This window comes from Chlamydotis macqueenii, chromosome 16, assembly GCF_036417535.1.
Source record: "Chlamydotis macqueenii isolate bChlMac1 chromosome 16, bChlMac1.mat, whole genome shotgun sequence".
NCBI classification, from domain to species: domain Eukaryota; kingdom Metazoa; phylum Chordata; class Aves; order Otidiformes; family Otididae; genus Chlamydotis; species Chlamydotis macqueenii.
Window position 1 is genome coordinate 15,678,831 of NC_141571.1, and position 19,003 is coordinate 15,697,833.

General features: G+C 64.5%; 1 protein-coding gene across 6 annotated transcripts; it reads right to left on the reverse strand.

The window, feature by feature from the left end:
* Positions 1-113: 113 nt before the first annotated feature.
* Positions 114-18,807, reverse strand: BCL2L1 (BCL2 like 1). Of its 6 annotated transcripts, none has more exons than XM_086760761.1 (3): positions 18,628-18,807; positions 16,923-17,583; positions 114-1,872 (listed from the first exon to the last, which is right to left on the reverse strand). In XM_086760761.1, the coding sequence occupies exons 2-3, from the start codon at positions 17,475-17,477 to the stop codon at positions 1,735-1,737; spliced, it is 693 nt and encodes a 230-aa protein (XP_086616887.1). In that variant the 5' UTR covers positions 17,478-17,583; positions 18,628-18,807; the 3' UTR covers positions 114-1,734. The 6 variants fall into 6 exon arrangements, with proteins under 6 accessions (XP_086616887.1, XP_086616885.1, XP_086616884.1 ...); XM_086760759.1 differs by having other exon boundaries at positions 16,923-17,588; XM_086760758.1 differs by lacking the exon at positions 18,628-18,807 and adding an exon at positions 18,321-18,460 and having other exon boundaries at positions 16,923-17,588.
* Positions 18,808-19,003: the final 196 nt, after the last annotated feature.

Here is a 19,003-nt window from a genome sequence, read left to right on the forward strand (position 1 = left end):
AGGACCCCGTTTCCGCTCCGTCCCTCCCCGCCAAGCAGCTCCCACCCAAAATCTGCCCCAAAACCCCCGGCGTTGGCCAAAAAAAAAAAAAAAAACAAAACCACAGCAGCGGCTCGAAGGACAAGAGTTTATTAGTGGGCTCACCTCCACCTGCAAACCGAAGCGTTCAACGGGATAATGCTAATCCTCGCGCTCCACGCGTAGGATCCGCGCACGGCGCGCAAGGCGCCGTGCGCGGATCCTACGCGTGCAGCGCGAGTCCGTGCTCGGCAGCCGAACGGGATCCCCGCCTCGGGCTCCGCAGGGAGCACGGCCCCGCACATAAATACAGACAGACGAGATATAACAAAAATAGCGTTAAGAGTATTCACAAAGGAATTAAAAACTACTCGGATCTGTACAGCACAGCGCGGGCGGGTACGTACGCAGCCAGCCCCGCGTGGGCAGCGGGGTCTGCCGGCGGCGGGCTCCCAAGGACCGGGGGGGTTGGTTTTGTTTTATTTTTTTTTATCGGAAGCTAATTTCCACTCGAAGCCCGGAGGTTTCTGTGCCCTGGCAGCAGCGGGAGCGGCGTGGGGTGGGGGTGAGGGGAAGCCAAGCACCTCTGTCACTGCACGCACCCGTCACAGCCACGCCACGGGGACAGGGATCTGCCTGCGCTACGGGGACGGGCGGCAACCGCGGCCGGCGGCTCCCGCTGGCCCTAAAGCGGCTTCCCGGTGGCCGGGACGGCTCTCAGCCCTCGCTCCCCACGGATCAGCCGCTGCGGGGCTGCTTCCCAGGGCTCTGCCTTCGCTCCCCGCTGCCCCCTCCACCTCTCCGCTGCTGCCCTCGCTGGGGGCCGCAGCCCCGCTCTCTGCAGAGCCCTCCCGGGGCCGGGGCAGGGGCTGGGGCGAGCGCTCTGCCCCTCGCCTGCCGCCCTCCTTCGCCAGCCCGGAGGAGCAGGCGTGGGGAGGGATGCGCAAAGCCCCACAGCGACCTACGTTCAGAGGGAGGAGGAGGAAGAGGAAGAAGATCCCTTCAAGCTGGGGACAGCCCCAGGCCCGACACACCGGCCTCACCCGCGATCGGCCGCAGCTCCCGGCAGCTGATGCTCGGGGACAGACAAAAGGGGTTGGGGGGGGCTCACTTGAGGGCAGAGCTCCTCGCCCCCCACCTCTGCCTCTTCCTCCCGGCTCCCCCTGCGCCACGGGGACAAGCCCTGGCTGGAGCAAGCGGGGACGGGACAGGGACGCTGCAGGGAAGCTCCGTCCCGCTCGGCAGCCTGCCTCTTCCCGGGCCCTGAGCAGGCCGGAGCCAGGGGCACGGAGCCGGGACCCTCGCTCTGGCTGGGGAACCTTACCTTAGTGACACGGCTACACACACGCACGCACTCACACATGCAAAAATGAGTCTGTTTATTCGCTTCCACGTGATCTAGAGGACCTGCAGGGCTGGGACACCTTCTAGCCAGCGCTCCTCCCGGCTGCCTGGATCTCCCCAGCACGGGGAGCCGCTGGCTGAAGTGCTGCAGTGGTCTCAGCGCCTTTAAAACACAACGGAACGGTCAGGAAGAGGGGCTACGGGAAAAGAGCTGGCGGCACGAGGGAGAAAGCTCCGCGGAGCGGGGCGCTCGCCGGGGAGGCGGAGGGGCCGAGCCCCCGCGCCGGTGAGGGTGCTCGGGAGCGGAGTGTAGTGGATGTGGCGGTGAAGGCGCAGCCGTCCCGGCGACTGGGGGGGGACTCGGCGGCGGGGTCACTTGCGGCTCAGCAGGGATCCCAGCAGAAGCACTCCTGCCACCGTCGCCCCGGTCAGGAGCCATTTGTTGAAGGTCTCCTGGCCCTTCCTCACCTCGGCAGCAGCATCGTTCCCGTAGAGGTCCACAAACCGCTCCTGCGGGAAGAGAGGGACAGTGAGGAGCGGTGGGAGCGCAGCGCAGGGACGGGAAGGGGCAGGGAGGCTGCCGGGCTCCTGCCAGCAGGAAAGCGGAGCTGGGGGCAGGCGGATGACAGACGCCGTACGCTTCCTTGCTCTGAATCACTCACAGAGGGTGGCGGGGAAGCACAGGATCAGTCATGAGAGAGGTGGATGCCAGAAAGGATTTGCAAGGAGAGTACCACGCGGCAGGGCAGGAGCCGCGTCACGTGCACCAGGCTCGCTAAAATTAGCACTGGAGTGTGATAAAATCACCGCAGCAGGAAAACGCTGGGCTTCATTCCCCGGCTGCGGCCTGGGGGAGCAGCAGCAGGGTGGGGGACCAGGGCTGCTGCAAAAGCCCACGACACGCGTCACCCTGCCGCCTTCGGGTCCCGCGTGCAGCCTGCCACTCCCTCTGCCCCCCCTGCATCCCGGGTGACATTACTCCGCAGCAGGCTCTGGATTTTGTGAGTCCCTGCGGCGAAGGCAGCCACAGCGAGTCACAGAACTCCTGCCTTCCCTGGGGCTTTGGGAGAGCGGGCCAAGCACGAGGCCTGGCCAGGAATGCAGTCACTCCGGCCTGGCCCGTCCAAGCCGGCTGCCTCCGGCCCTCCAGCTCCTCTTGGGGGTGGCGGTGGACGAGAAGCTCAACAGGAAGCAGCAACGTGTGCCCAGAAAGCCAACCGCATCCTGGGCTGCATCGGCAGGTGAGGGAGGGGATTCTGCCCCTCTGCTCCGCTCTCTAGAGACCCACCTGCAGCGCGGAGCCCCCAACATCAGAAGGATGTGGAGAGGGTCCAGAGGAGGCCACGGAGGTGCTGAGAGGGCTGGAGCAGCTCTGCTGTGAGGCCAGGCTGGGAGAGCTGGGGCTGTTCAGCCTGGAGAAGATGAGGCTCCGGGGAGACCTGAGAGCGGCTCCCAGTGCCCAAAGGGGGCTGCAGGAAAGGTGGGGAGGGATTTTTGACCAGGGCAGGCAGTGACAGGACAAGGGCTTTAAACTGGCAGAGAGTCGATATAGATCAGGTACAAGGAAGAAGTTCTTCCCCGTGAGGATGGTGAGGCGCTGGCCCAGGTTGCCCAGAGCAGCTGTGGGTGCCCCATCCCCGGCAGCGTCCAAGGCCAGGCTGGATGGGGCCGCGGGCGACCTGGGCTGGTGGGAGGGGTCCCTGCCCAGGGCAGGGGGATGGACTGGGTGATCTTTGAGGTCCCTTCCCACGCACACCACTCTGTGATCTCCAGGGGCAGATTTGAATGGTGCCACCAGGCAGCAAACTGCCGCAGCCCCTCTCCCTCCAAGGGAGGGTGTGACACGGCTGAGGACAGATGGCCACGGCCCGACTGGGGGAGGGCAGGGAGAGACAGCACAGGGCTGAATCACGCCCCAAACCAGGCTCCCAGAGAGTGCCCCTGTCCCCCTGCAGCACCCCCATGGCACGATGCCACCCCTCCTGCTCCCCTGGGCACCCAGGGACCTCCGTGAGGACAGGCACTGGCCCCACAGGGAAGGACGGGTCCACGGGGGGGCTACAAAAAGCAGGGAACTGGCTCCCAGGTTTATCAGGGCCGAGCAGGAGGCCCGGGGCTAGAGGGAGCCAGAGCTGTGAGCGCCGGGCTCGGGATCGCTGGCAGCGCGGAGAGTCAGGCAGCTCAGCGTCAGCAGGGACCCGACGCTGTCGCACCTCCAGCCCATCTTCCCAGTAAGTCCCCTGCTTCCCGATAAGTGAACGCAGTTCCAGTAATCCGGCTGCTCTGGGAAAGCAGAGATAAGGCCAGCTGACGCCGTGCTTGTGTCATGCCTCAGCACGGCCTCCCCAGAGGCAGGGCAGCATCCCTGCCCGCCCGGCTCTGGCAGCGCTGCCTGCAAGCTGCCTCCCACGCCCGCCCTCGGCCTGCGAGGAGCTGCGACGGCTGCCACAGGAGCTGCGGGGGTGGGTTCGGCGCCCGGACCACGGCTGGGATCGAGGTTCTTTAGGCAGGTGCCTCTCCGTCCCTCTTGGAGATGTGGTGCCAGTCCCCTGGCTCCCCCGAAACAGCCCCAGCACGGCCCCAGCTTGCAGGGTAGCTCCTCACCTCGCCACACGCACGATCGAGCTCATACACAGCTTTTCACGGCACAGCGTGCAACAGACGCACGCTCGCTCCCAGGGAGCCAGACCGTCCCTCTCCTCGGTCACAAGCCTGCCCCCACGCAGGACCAGGTACCTGAACCACCACCCAGGCGAGCCGTGCACCTCAGCACCACCTCTGCCCCACCGAAGCTCCTCCCTGCCTTTCACAGCCCCTCGAGCGCGAGGAGGCACCAGCAGACCCAGCGCTGGGACAACTGGGACGTTGCTAACTCACCCCGGGGCGCGTCACCGCTGCCACCTCGCTCAGAGTCCTCTTCAGGGATGTGACAACCAGGGATGGGAGAACCCAAACCCAGGGAGGGGATATTTTCAATTAGAGCACAGGAAATGCTTCTGCTGATAGGTGGTGACAGCACGGCAAGCGGCCGCAAAGCAGGCGCAGGCTGGCAGGGATGGAGGGCCAGGGGAAGGGGGCAGAAGGCACAGGCTTGTCCGAAAACATCAGCTGTGGAGTGCCTCCAGCACCCCTGCAACACCCCTCCGCCCCAGGGCCCTTGCGCCCCGGGGAAGGTCTGTCCCTCGGACACACGTCCCAGCCGCGCGCTCACAGCGCCCGACGCCGCAGGAGCGCTCAGCGGGAGGAAGGTATTCCCGACGCATTCCCCAGAAAACGCCACTTTGCTCAGGGATCCAGTAAGGCCTGCCCCACTGAGAGCCCCACACATCTCCACAGGCTCCTCCTGACCCACGGCAGGGCATGTCCCCGCTGTCCCCAAGTCACCCAGGCTCTCCGCGGGGCCGGCACCAGGAGAGGGGCCCCCGGCTGGGGCAGGGAGCCAGGAGGGCTGGCAGTCGAGCCCCCGCGCCACCTTCTCGGTGGTGTGCGCGGCCCAGCCTGGGGAAACGCAGTTCCAAGAAGCGCGTTTGAAGCCCTCGCTTCTAAGAAAAGGAAGTGTTTGCTGAAGAAGAGATAAACGGCACACGGTGAGCCCGGAGCTATCGGCTGCTACAGGCGGAGAGGAGCTCGCCACCAGCCCCGTGCGGGCAGGGGGGGGGGACGCAAGCCCCTCTCCTCCTCCCCGGAACGGAGCAGCAGCTGCTGGAGATGCAGCTGCGGGCTGCAGGGACGCGGGAGGAGAGAGGCTTGCCCTTCCTCAGGGAAACCGTCCCCAGGAGCTGTGATAGCCGAGCCCCTGCACAACTGCAGTCCCAGCTGTGTCCCCTGGGAACGGCGATCCCAGGGCAGGGGGAGTGGGAAAGCAGGCAGGAGCATTCTCCCTTCCATCCCGGCAGCGCGTCGAGGGTTGGGGAAAGGCGGCTTGCTTGGTTCCCACACCGCCCCGGGCCTCGGCCGCCCTGCACCTGAAGCCCAGCGCTCCCAGTACCGATTCCGACCTCCCTGGCCTGCTGTTTGGGATCTCAGGCTTGCCCAGACACGTCCAGATATTTCTGGCCTCCCTCAGTCACCTTTATCTGAGAGGAAATATTTGGAATTCCTGAGTCGATCACAAGGACTGTGGTAGCAACAGCACGTCAGTGCCTCAGCCGCCCTCTCGCGCGGCCGTGGGCCCCTCGCCCCAGAGAGGACAGGCTGTTCCAGCGAACACCCGTCACATCCCCTTCCCCGGGTGACGGACATGGCTGAGAGGAGGATGCTCTGGGGCAGGCAATGAGGAAGCAGCGAGAGGTTGTGCCGACGCAAAAGGCAATCCCCCGGCTTCGCCGCTCCTCCCCGGCGCTGGTGAAGGACGCGATGTTTTCTTCCCGGAGCCTCAACCAGCACTTGCTGGGGGGGAGCTTCCCTCCAGCGGCACATGCCGCTTGCAGGGGACGGAGGACCTGGAGATCCAGCCTCCAGCGGTGCCCCACCACCCCGCAGAGTGGGGCTTCGGCTATGCCACAGGCTCTCGAGACATCCGCCGTGCCCCAAACCGCAACCCACCGCTGGGGGGGCTGCAGCAGCCGTTTAAACGCTGCCCAGTGCCGATACACCAGACTGCGGCAGAGAAAAGAGGCGCGGGCCCGACCCGCAGCGCTCTGTCTCGGGTGGGAGAACAGGTGAATCAGACACGAGGTCTGGCCGAGACAGCGCTCACGTCCTAGCCCGGAAGCGGGAAGGGGAAGACCCAAAGTTTCGGCCTCACGCTGGCAGCCAGCCCCAGAGGTTCAGCCGGTCCCATTCACCAGCACCGCCCAGGCAGCTCCCCGCCGAGCCCAGGGAAAGCCGCTGCTAGATCCCATTCAGGGCGAGCGGAGCAGAGCGGTTCCTCTTTCAAGACAAGGCCCAGCACTGGGGGAAGGCGGATTGGGTAAGCGACCCCGGACCGCGAGGGCAGGTGAAGGAAGCAGATGTGAGCCATGGATCCCCCTCTTGCGCGCAGGGGCAGTGGGAAGGGGAGGGTGGCGGCTGCCGGGAGGGCAGAGTTTGGTTGCTCAAAGCTCCCCTCGCACTGGGAGGTGATGGGTGTCGGGGTCACCAAGACGCCAGCACGAAGCTCTGAAAACCAGCAGAGAAGAGCCAGGCTCAACCAGAGCTGGGTTCAGGGTGAACCAGCGGCACTCGGTCCAACTTTGAGGGGCCTGGTCTGGCGGGAGGTGTCCCTGCCCAGGGCAGGGGCCCGGCACGAGATGGTCTTTAAGGGCCCTTCCCACCCAAACCGTTCTGCGATTCAACCACAGAATCCTCCAGCGGGACCCAGCCAGCCCGCCCTGGAGACAGACGCCTGCAGCAGCCAGGTCCGCACATCCAAAGCCTTTCTCGCCCGCGGATCTTAGTGTGTTTCTATCAAAAATCAGCTGCTTCTCCAGAACCTCCCGCAGGACAAGCCGGCACCGCAGAAAGGTTTGCTCTGCCCAGAGTCGCGCGCAAGGCAGCGGCGTGAGCCACGGCACCTGACTCCCAGTGCAGGCGTCCTCGTCACGAGGCAGTGTTTCACCTGAAAACAAGGCTGTTTCTGCGGGACCTGTGCCGTCACTACGGCCGTGTCACCGCCCAGAGGTCTAACACCGACCGCCGGCCAGGAGCGGAGTCATCGGGGTGAGCAGACGTTCGTTAATGAGATGCCAGGAAGAGTTTTGTGCTGAGCAGCGAGACAAGCGTGGAAAAAGAAAGGCAGCAGCTCGGCGCAGACCACAACAAAGCCCTGCACCGACAGCAGCCGGCTCCCAGAGCCCCTCTGGGCTGCCAGCTCCCCGCAGGGGACCGGCATATGGAACCTGGAGGTGAGGCGCAGGGGGAAAGGCAGCTGAGAGCTCTCAGAAAAAAAGAAAACACAAGTATCCCCAACGGCTGCGGCTAGAATCCTGTAAACACCGCTCGGCCGGTCCCTGCGCACTAGGAAAGTGGAAGAGAGCTCCTGGAGGTCTGGGCACTCCCCCAGGCACCGCATCCACGCGTGGCCCCCACCCCTTTCTGAGGCCCAGGCCCGAAAGCAGGGCAAGCAGGGACCCCCAGTACAGCTCTGCCTGCAGTACGGGCGCTGGAGGGGAACGCGAGCCCCCGGCTCAGGAGCGTGCCAAGGAAACCTGCCATCCAAGGCAGAGCTCTGGGAGCTTCTCCAGATCCCCATCGCGGAGCTGATTCTCCAGCTCTCCAGCTTCACCCCGCTGGTCCCTGTCAGCACCCTGGGCAGGCTCGGGGTGGGGTGGGGATGGGGCTCTGGGTACACGGGGAGGGGACGGGGCTCTGGGGACCGCAGGCTGGCAGGTGCAAAGGCTCCAGAGACCCCGCTCCAACTGTTATGCAAATGGTGACCTGCAGGGAAGCAGCTGCCCATCTCCATGGCAATGGCAGGGAACGCCACCCGCCCGCCGCCCCTCCCGCATCCCGGGGTGCTGCGGGCGCCGGGGTGCTGCCCCTGCCCAAGCTCTGCTTCCAGAGAAACCCCTGCCTCGGAGGGACGCAGCCATTAACCCCAAAGGGTTAATTAAATAAGGACATCCACACCAAGCCGGGCTGCGCTGCAGGCTGCCTCTGGGGCCTCAGCCCGAAGCCCAACAAACCTGCGGGGGCTTCAGCCAGGGCTAGCTCTTTTCTAACCAGAAACAAACCCTCACCAGCACATTCCAGCCCTAATCCTTGCCGCCGCAGCCTCCTGTCGAACTGGTTTCATCACCAGCTCCGGGGAACCTGCAATAACCCCACACCATTCAGCGTACGTTCAGCCTTTTCCGAATACACGGAAGGGGCTGCAGTGACAGCTGTACCCCCCGTCCCCGCCCCGAGAGACCGCTGCGTGCAGCACGAGCTGGAGAGCGGGGAACCGCGCTCTCCGTTCCAGAAATCTGCTGAAACATTCATGTGTACTAAAGCAGGGACGGTGTGAGTGACTAATCCACTTGCATCCATCTTTCATCAGCGTCTCTCCCAGAACGACGCGGGCTGAGGGCTCCCAAGGTGCCGGAGCCCCGGCCGGCGTCGGGCGCGCTCGGCAGCGGCACGGCTGGCGGGCGAGGAGGCTCCGGGACAAAGGCACAGCGAAGAACACATTGGCTGAGCCGGATCCACTCAAGGGATTAGCACCTGCTGGGAATGGGATTGTTTTCCAAAGGGCATTAAGCGGAATGGTGGGAGGAAAGACGGTCTCTCTGATGCCTCTCCGCAGCGGACAGATGGTGTCTGAGCCCCGGCAGCAGAGCAGCCCGCCCGCCTTTGTGTGAGGGGCGCGCTCGGGGGGCAGGGGAACGCTCCCGCTTCCATTTCACGGTTATCTGCTGCCTGCGGCGCCGCGGCCGCCTCGCTGCGCCGGACAAGCGCCCGGCAGGGTCCCCCGCCGCCGGGGGACGAAGCTCAGCCTTCACCTTGTCGCTGCCCTTCCCAGACGTCACAGCTCCTGTGCAATCGCGCCCTTGTGCAACTGGGGGGAAACCTGTGCCGAGGAGACGCGCCACGGGGCCGCGTCCCTTCCTCTCCGGGGGCCGAGTCGTGCGACGCCGATGGCTCTCCCTGGCCCTCGGCCGCACCGCGAGCCGTGCCCCAGACCCACTCTGCAGGGAAGGGCAGCGGTACCAGAGCCCAGGGGAGCAGGGCTGGGTGCGGGGACGGTCCCCAGGGGAGAGGGGTCCCAGGGAGGGGCCGCCTGGATCTCCCACCTCCAGCACCCCGGAGGAGCGCCAGCCAAGCCCCGCCGCTTCCCACTTCAGCCCCAGCCCCTCACGAGGCTGCTGTGATCCCTACACGGCACTTGAATGGAAAAGGGGAAAGGGTGGAGGTGCAGGAAGAGGAGGAAGATGTGCTCATTCTGTTTTCACTTCCTGTTAGCCCACATGAAATCTCAAATGATTCAGGCCACAAAGTCCCTTTCAGCAAAATCCTTGCTGACTTGAGGGCAGGAAGCAGAGTAGGGAGCTGATGCAGCAAACGCGGGGAGCGTGCCGTGGCGCAGGGAGACTTTCTGCTCTGCCCTGGGCTCCTCCATACGTGCTGTTGCATGAAATAACCACTGGCTGCTGCACTGGAAGCTTCTAAATGAGGTCAGTTGCTCTAATGAACGACATTAGCTCTCCAGCAGTTTAACATGGTGAGCCACACCATTACAGGATGGAAGCCCTTGCAACACAGCCACGACGGCCGATTTGCAGGTAGCAACACGGCATTTTCTCCGTACGTAAGTCATACATCACCCAGAAACCACCCAGGGCCACACACACGCCCAGTTCCCACATCCCAGCCCAGAGCCCGCGCCAGCTCGCCACACAGAGCAACGCCACGTTCTGCCGCCAGCCGTGCCCCCCACACGGCGCTCGCGGCGTCCCAGCCCGCCCCAGCCCACAGAGGGGCCCACGGGACCGGCATCGCTCGGAGAACTGACGGAGCGATGCCGACAGCCGTCCCGCTCCATCCGAGCGTGGCGTTACCAGCTCTCTGCCGGCCCAGGCCTCTTCTCCGGGCTTCCCAAAGAGCCCTTCACCCTCCAGCAGAGAAGAAAACCCTTCCGTGCTCCTCTGGGAAGCAGCCAGCTCCAGCAGCTCCCTCCGCGCAGCCGACAGGTCCCCGCACGGCCCTGCCCCTCGCGGTGTGAGCCCTGCCTGCCGCCAAGGTGTCACGTTTTGGAGTGTTTGACTTCAGGCTCAAGAGCACCTGGCTGGCAGCGGCACCGGCAGGGAGAACCTGCCTGCTCTTTGTTCTCAGCCCCGCGGAGCACAGACACCTGCCTCGGTTTCCCCCCAAGCTCAGGACGGGGCTGCAGGCCGGGGGAGCTCCGGGGCTGTCCCAAATCCCGAGCCGGGGCAGAAAGGCTGCGCCCGGCCCCACTCCCGCTGGAGGCTCCGCATCCCCAGGGCTCCTCTCCCCCAGCAGGATGCTGACGCCAGAAGCTAGCTACTAATTGGATCTACTTAAATCAGAAGCTACGACTGCAGACGCAGCTGAAACACAAGCCTGAGCAGGAAGGAGGATAATGCAATAAATCCCAGCAGCTCTCCCCACGGGAATCGCGCAGACCCCTGAAACTTCCCTCTCCGCAGACACAGCCCATTGCCCTTCCCCAGGGCGCGGGGGCTGCGGCAGCGCTCAGCGCCTCCTGAAGCGCCAGGCTCGCCCAGCTCCCCGCTCCCAGCCGCGGGAAGGCAGCCCAGTTAGCAGCACCGCGTTCAAGCGGCTCCCGCGGCCGTGGCAGCCTCTCCGGTTAACGCTCCCAACCCCGCTCCTCGCTCCCTCGCTACCCCGCGGGCAGCAGCTGAGCGTGCTGGGTTTCCCATTAAAGAGATCCTGAGAGACAGCACTGGGCTGGTACACGTGAGCACGCGGCCGAGAGAGGACGCGGGCGGCTGGAGAGACGCTGGCTGCGCCCCGGAGATGCAGCGGGCGTTCCCGCCCGCAGGCAGCCCTTCCCAGCACCGCGCAGCCCTCGGATTCTTTTCCTTTTTTGCTAACTAAATTAAACATGAGGATAAAATAAGCAAAATACTTAAAAATTATTTTAAAACTGAACCGAGCATTTCTACAGCACAAGTAGGTCACAGCTCCTCGGCATGTACATCACGGCAGCCGCGGCTCAGCCCTCGAGCCTCTCGGGTTCCAAACTGTCGTCTCTCTTACGAGGCTGCCTCCCGAAACCCACACCTGCTCCCCGGTGAGCCCAGCTGGAGCCATCTGCTAACGGCTCTGCCTCCCAGCAGCCCTCTGCTGCCTCGCTCCGCCGGGCTCTTCTGCTTCTGCGGCAAAGCAGAAAACCCTTCTCCCCACCTGAACGCGGCGAGGGCCGGCGCCCAGCAAAGCCCTCGCATCCCCCTCCTCTCGCACACCTCCAGAAAGCACGTCCCCTAACTTAAGCCCTTGGCATCCCAAGGATGACGGAGCGGGACCTCAGAGAGATCCTGCACCAAACGGCTCTCCGCAGTCCCTCCAGGTGGGAGCAGGGAGGAGGAACGGTTTCCCTGTCCAAGGCCAGGGCAGCGCACGAAGGAGTGCCCTGGCACGGAGCAACACCGCTTCCCTTTCATGCCTCCATTATCTCCGTTAATCTTTAGTTGCTCAGAACAATAGCGTTTGAGGGAAACATCCCTCTTGGGAGGACGGAGGAGGAGAGCGTGGCTGCGTTCCTGCAGGGCAAAGGCAGAGCCACCCCGCACGGCGTACCTCGGCTCCGAATCGGCCAGCGGCTACCGGGGTCGCCAGCGGGGAGAGAGCGGCCGCCTCCAGCCCCTCGCTGCTCCCACGGCAGGAGCCACCATTAATCCCTCGTCTCTCGGTTCAGCAGGTCTGCAACGCTCCTACAACCGACGCCCGCGCCTTCCCTCCCCCAGCTCCTCCTGGGAACGCTCCAGCTTCACAGCTAGCGGGGAAAGAGCTGCCAGAGAAATACTCCGTGTAACAGCGGGACGGGACCGCGCTTACCGCCGTCACCGCTTGGTAACAACCGGAGGAGAGAAGCCTACGCAAAGGCCTCGAAGCACCGCGCCGCCATCCGGCCCGCACCGGCGCGGGCTGCGGGCGTATCGCCGCTCCCAGGGGCAAACCACCCACACAAACGCCGCAGGAGCTCCACGGAAATCGGGTGCAGCACCCCAGACACGTACAGAAAGCTGCAGCTTCCATAGGGTAAAAAAAAAAAAAAAAAAAAAAAAAGAGTACATTGCTCCCGCTCAGCCCATCTGCTGTGGCTGGAGACCGAAATGGGGAGAGAACCCAGGCAGCGCTCAGGGGGACCCAGCTCCAGCTTCAGACAGGAGCAGGACGGTCAGGGAGGCTGACGTTACCGAGAGCAGCTGCGAACACAGAGCAGCAGGAAACAGTTTGTTAATTATTTCACGGGTCTTTTTAAAGCAATACTTCATTCTTTGGATTAAAGAACCTCAGAGCGCTTTACAAATCTGAGTTCCCAGTGCCTCCCCCGGGAGGAAAGGAAACGCTCTCCCCTTTGCCGAAAGAGCGCGGGGTTAAGTGAGCTGCTCTGAGCCAGGCCGGTGCCGGGCAGGAGCTTTGCCTTCCAGGTGCCTGCTCTGATCACGGATCTGAGGAACGCAGGCGGGCTGCGCCGCACGCGGAGGCGGCAAGGAAAACAGGCAGGGCCCCAGAGAAGGAGAACCGAGCAAACGGGGCAAAGAGCAAAGCTCAGAAAACTGGCCTCCGCGTCGCTCTCGGTCTAGCGGCAGGAATGCTGCTGCGGGCCGGGCAGGAAGCTGCAGTGGAAGTCATTCCAATGGCATTTCCTGGAGAGCACTGCAGAACAGCCTCCCAGGTCGCAGGCAGGGCCGAGGAGCTGCCAGGGATCCGCGCTCTGCGCCCAGATCCCCGGCCGCCAGCGAGGACACCGCTACCCGGGACAGCCGCGCCAGGCGGGACAGCGCGAGCCAGGACCCTGCGCGCAGCCACCGTCGGGCTCCCGCAGCCAGAGAACAGCCCGTACCGCGCAGGGGCGCGAGGGGACTCGGGCAGGGGAAGAGTATTTCTTCTCATCCCAAGCAGGTGACGACAATGGAGGCTTGGTCCCAGCTCCAAGGGGTCCAGACCTTAAAACGACCAACAGGGGACAAAGGGGAAAGCGACAGCCCAGCTAGGCTCCGCAGCCCGCTGCGCGGGACCCATCTCTAAGCCAGCGAAGCGTGGCCTCGGCTGCCCGCAGCCAGCTCTGCAGCGTGTCGGCCAGCATGTGAAACCGACGGCTGCCACCTCAAACGGGATGAGCAGGCGGGGTATCCCCAAACCCGACCTGTTAACGCTCGAAGCGGCAGAGCTCTGGCAAAGGGCGCTCGCTCCTTCCACGCGTGCCGTGCACACCTAGCAGCGCTCCTCTCCGAGTCTCAGGGCGCAACGGCAGCAGAATTCAACCTTGCCCTGATCTCACGCTGCCCAGAAAGCTCGGACTGACCAAGCGCGAGGACCCTGGGGCACCCGGGATCAGCCGCAGAACGCAGCGGCTGCGGGGAAGGCTTGTGCAGGATACCTGGGTGAGGGCACGGGGCCAAAAAGCGTTTCTGAAGAGCTGAGAATCGAAGGCCAGCCCTCAGCCTGAAACCATTGAGAAGGCTGGAGCAAGAGCACAGGGCGAAATCCCAGCTGCGCTCTGTCATATGACACAGGCTGAGTCATTTCCTATCATTCAAGAAAAAAATTAAAAGGATAGAAAATGAGTTTGCTACATTGACATCTTCTAAGGGTTTTCCCCAAACAGAACCACAAGCTTCCAGTCCACCGCAGAGCGACACAACACGTATGTTCCAGCACACGGAGTCCTGTGCAGCCCGGGCCAGCTGAGAGCCCGGGACGCGCAGAGGCAGCGTGGGGAGCAGTCCGTCCTCCTCCCGCCTCGCCCAGTTTGTCGGGATTCAGGTGTCACAGATGCTGTTCGCTTTCAGTCCCGGCCTGACACAGCCCCTTTGTGCTGGTCCCACCACCGCCCCGCAAACAGGAAACCCCTTCCCTCCGTGCCCACAGATCTCCCTCCAAGCCCCGCACAACGCCCTCTTTAAATCCCACTCTGAACGCAGACCCGGCCTCGAAAGAAAAGCTGCCACCCGCTGCAGGTCACGGCCAGGCAGGAACCGCTGCTCACTTTCCCTTCTCAAACAGATTAAGCGCGGTCAGTACACCTCTGCCTGCCAGGCTCTCTCCCGCTCTCCCTGCGCTTCCCCGTCCGGCATTCCCACTCACTGGATTTCTCCCCCCACTACTCCCAGTCCACACTGGGATCACTGTTTGAACTCCACAGCTAGCGGAGCCTGGTCCTGGCCGAAGCCACTGCCCTAGAAAGCCTCCTGTGTGGTTGCGAGGGCTCGCCGAGGCAGCAGCTCTCTCTGGCTGGGTATTAAATGCCCCCTCGGGTTGTCCTCGTCTGTTTGCTCCCTCAGTGCCAGATCAAGAGAGCAAACCAAGGCAGAGCCAGCAAACATGGGAAAATGCACCCACGTTCACACTGCGTAGCGAGATTACCATTTCCCCTTCGCCTCAAAAGACGGTTTCTCAAGAGAACTGCTGCAGCCCAGCACACAGCAGCCCCTCCAAAGGCAACCCGCACCCCGCAGCCACCCCACGCGTGCCTTTGTTCCACTGCTGGGGAATGAAACCCAGCTTCCTACGCACCGGGGCTGCGCGACACTTGCGACGGAGCCGCTGCGCTCCTTCCCTCTTTCAGAGGGGCTTTCCAGGAAGAGAAGCGCTGCAGCGCTCCAGCACGCAAACCACCTGGTCCCCGCCAAGCAGGCCTGCCGGAACTTGCATCCCGCTCCCCGGGCCCTGCCTGCCGCCCCTCTCGGGAGAGCTTTGTTTGCACGGGGCAGGCTCCAACAGCTCCGATTCACCGAACAGGCCCCCTGCGCAAACAGGGTGGCGGGAGAGGGACCGCTCCAACGCAGCGAGGGTGAGGTGGCACTCTCTTCTTGCAGGGAGAGCTGGCAGCAGGCCAGCAGTTTTCTCCCTGCAGCTGGAGTCGTGCGAGAGCAAAGCCGAGCGTCCCCACGCACGCCCCTACGTGTAAGGCACTCGGGAGCTCTCACGGCCCCGGCGCTGCCGCTGCGCCGTGCCCCCCCGAGAAGGGACGCGGTGAAACCTGAGCGCGGAGGAAAGCTACAGCCGAGACGTCAAACAAGCACCCACCGCGTCGGGGTTCGCAACAGGCTGGCAGCAGTCACGCTGCCCAGGCCTTTTTTTGGTGGCTGGTGGGGTAGGATCGCCCCCGCTGCGGCCTTTACCGCCCCGCCTGGCCCCGCTTCAGCCACGGGCACAGCCCGGGCAGCGAAGCCAGAAGCCCCGTTCAAGGTTAGAAGAAGGGGGAAAGGCTGCTGCTCCCTTGGGTGGGAAGCACGGCTAACGGCAATCTTCAAAGCAAGAGCTGGTGGGCGGGTCAGAGAGAGGAATCCTGACCCTTCCGCAATCTGTTGAACAAATATTTGCTCCAAACAACAAATTTACAGACAGACACAAAAAACCTGAAGAGTCTTAACCACGTTGGTTGGGGGTGGAGAACGGAGGGAGGAGGTATTTCATTCCCTGCAAGCAGGGACCAGTGATTTTCCACCAGTGATTTAATCTAAATCCCCCAGTGAGTTCATTTACAAAAAACCAGATTGCATTATCGCCTAGGTCTCCAGGATACAGCCCAATCCGTCACCAACAGCAACAGCCACACTAGCTTGGAAACCTCCATTTGATCGCTCCATTCCAAGCCTAATCTGTGGCTCTGAAAGCCAGAGGCAGAGGGAGGGGGAAGGACCCCAGCTTTTGGCCCGGGTTATCTGCCATGAGAGCGCTAATGGGCCAGACGCAGCCTGACTACGCCAGCAGATCCCGGGTTATTCATCGAAACCAAGCTCCTCTGCCCGAGCAGCCCCGCCCAGGCAGTGCCCCAGGGCGGCCGCATTCCTGGAATTCCTGCACCCTGGGTGAACCACGGCTCCCTCTCCCCGGGGTGCACCGGCTCCCCCTCTTCTCCGGGGTCCCTGGCGTTGCCGGCCAGGCGCGAGGCGCTGGGGAGCTCCGCGGGGCTGCGGGGCCTCTGCTCCGTTAGGAGGGCGCAGAGCACAGCGCTGGGCTCACAGGTTCCTGCCTTCTCCCGCTGGCGGGCTACGAGACGACCAGGGCTGAAAGGCCTCGGCTCACCAGCACGCCAAGGAGGCCATTCCCCGCCGTTTGGATGCTAACGCCTGCCAGCGTGAGCTCTTTCCAGTGGGCACCAGTAAAGGTTACACCAGCAGGGAATCACTAAGATGCAGAAGCATAAAGAAAACTCAGACATCTGTAGGTCATATACCTCCCGCCGGCAGTCCCAGGCAGCTCCGCACAGCCGGAGCCGGCATTTCAGGAATGCTTCCTGAAGAAATGCTTATTCATGTTAATACCTCACCACCAAACGCTCACGGGGTTTGCTGCCGGGAGCGTTGCTCCCTGCCAAGTACGAAGCAGCTGCGGGTTCAGCAGCTCCCCAGCACAGAGGTTGCCCCCAGCGCAGCCCTGGCTCCCAGCGCAGCAGCTCGGGCTGGCCCAGCAGCCCTGGCTCACCCACCCGGCGAGATCCGCTGCGGGATTCGCTGCACCGCGAGCACGGCGGAAAGCAAAGCCCCGTCTCCAGAATGAAGAAGTAGCTGTTGCCCTGGCAGACCACAGGCCGGCCTGCCGGAGCGCTGCGCTTGGAGAGGAGGAAGCTCCACTCCCTGCTGTTAAACGACACCAGGAACACGCCCGAGAGCAACGGCTCCGGCTTGAAGAACAAGCTTGGATGACACTAGATTTCCAAAGGCTCTTGGAAAACAGGTCTTTTACGTAACGTCCAGGGAGAAGGAGAAGAAACAGGGATGGAGAAGAACAGGTCTGAGCATGAACTGTGTCACGGCGGTGGACTGACCCTCCCAGGGCAGAGCAGAGGGAAAGGCCACACGCCCCTTTGTCTCCCTGCGAGGGCTAGGACACGCGCGAGCTCGAACACCGCAGGGAGCTGGCGCTCTGGTCTGACCGGCACCGCTGCCGGCCTGCGGCGAGGGAGGACGCGGGCAGCCAGCCCCACCGGGGAGAGGAGTTCTTACCCATCCGCCATTCTCCTGGATCCAGGGATCTAGGTGGTCGGTCAAGTACGTGGTCATCCAAGAGACAATGCGTCCCACCAGTACCCGCATCTCCTTGTCAACGCTCTCCACGCACAGGGCTCCTCCGAAGGAGAAGAAAGCCACGATGCGACCCCAGTTCACTCCGTCGCGGAAGAGTTCGTTCACTACCTGCTCAAAGCTCTGATAGGCCGTGCCGGGGGTGATGTGGAGCTGGGAAGTGAGGTCGCTGAAAGCCCGCCGGTACCTCAGCTCAAACTCGTCCCCCGCCTCTCTCAGCGCCTGCCTGACGTCGGCTGCTCGAACGATTTCATGGACCTCGAGGCTGCTCCGGTGCACGGCGGCTCCGTTCACTACGTGGCTGGCAGGCGGGTGCCAGGAGGGGCTCCCGTTGAGGACGCCGTCCATCTCGGCTTCCTCCCCTGCAAAGTCAGTCCTGTTCTCATCCTCCTCCTCCAGCTGGCTCCAGCTGTATCCCTTCTGCGAGAGCTTGTAGGAAACAAAGTCAATCACTAACTCCCGGTTGCTGCTGGACATTTTCACACCTGGGGTGCCCTCAATGAGTCCATGGTCCGGAGCACAAGCAGATCACCACTTAGCAGGTCCCGGCTCCACTCCTCTTCTTCACGACCGATGGGAACATCTGACCTTTGCACGGACAAGCACCACAAGAGGAGAGAGGCAAAGAAACGGTTAACGCCACAGCTTTTACCTGCAGCCGTGCCACAAACACCGACAGCTTATCGCCAGACTGAGATCATCCCGCAGCTTCATGCCGAGACTCGGGGCCACCGGATTGAAGCCGCACGGAGAACCGACTGCAACACCCCCCTCCCGGGAAACCAACCCCGAGCCCCAGGGCCCCCCCCCGCCCCGGCTCGCTCCGAGCACACCCGCCCCCCAGCCCCGGGATCTCACCGGCTGCAGGCACCGCCGGGCTGCGGGCCGGGCCGGGGCGGAGGCGGCTTTCGCTCTGCTGGATCTGCGGGCCGGCCCGGCCGCGCTCCGCCAGTCCCGGAGCGCCGCGGGGGCGGAGGCAGCACCGCCCCCCCCCCCCCCCCCGCCGCCGCAGCCCCGCCCGTTAAAGGGCCCGGCCCTCCCCGCCCCCCTCCGCCGGCGTTGCCCAACGGCGGAAGCGGGCGGGCAGCGTTGCCCAAGGGTTTCGGCGGGCCCGTTCGGGGCCCGGTTTAACGGCAGCAGCCGCCGCGCAGCCTCCCCCGCCCCGGGGCTCAGCCCGGTCGGGCGCGCCGCCGCGCACACCCACCACCCCCTCCCCCCCCGCCCGCCCGAAGCCCCTCGCTCCCCGCAGGCGGAGGGGAACCGGGGGGATAAAAGGCGGAAGACCGGCGAGTCCTCGGCGCCAGGGCCCTGCGTTCTTACGGGAGCGATTGCGGTCGCCCGCTCCGGTTAGCAAGGCGCTGCCGCCGGGCCGCGGGAGGGCCGCAGGGGGCGGCCTGCCCCCCCCCCCCCCCCCCGCCCCGGCCACCGTACGCCCCTCGCGGCCACCGTACCCGCGCGGGGCGGGCCGGCGAGCACGGGGCTCGCGCACGAGGGCGGACACAGCGCCCGCCCCTTAACAGCCAGCCAATCACCCGCCGGGAGAGCCCCGCGGGGCGGGGCCCGGAAGCGGGCTCTCCCATTGGCTAAGCCGCACGTCGCTCACGGCCTGCCCCACTCCGCCCCTCACCTCGGCGGCCGGTGGAGGGTCCGGGTCCTTCCCGCCCCTGCCCCGCGGGCCCGGCTGGCAGCGACGCCGGGGGTCGCCGGGAGCCCTGGCGGGCCTCGGCCCACTCAGCAGTCCCCGGGCTCCTTCCGCATCGCCCGTCAAGCGGCCGCCGCGCTCCTGGGCCGCGCCGGGGGGGTGCGGTAGGGTGGGAGGGGGCAGGAGGGGGCGGTGCGCATGCGTACGGCGCCGCGAGGCTGGGCGGCGAACGGCGCGCATGCGCGGAGGCGGGAGCGTCGGTTAGAAGGAGGGGAGGACGCCTGCGCGGAGCCGTTGGTGCCAGTGCGCAGGCGCGAAGGCGACGGGCGGAGATCTGGCGCCCCCTGTCGGCAGCGCTGGG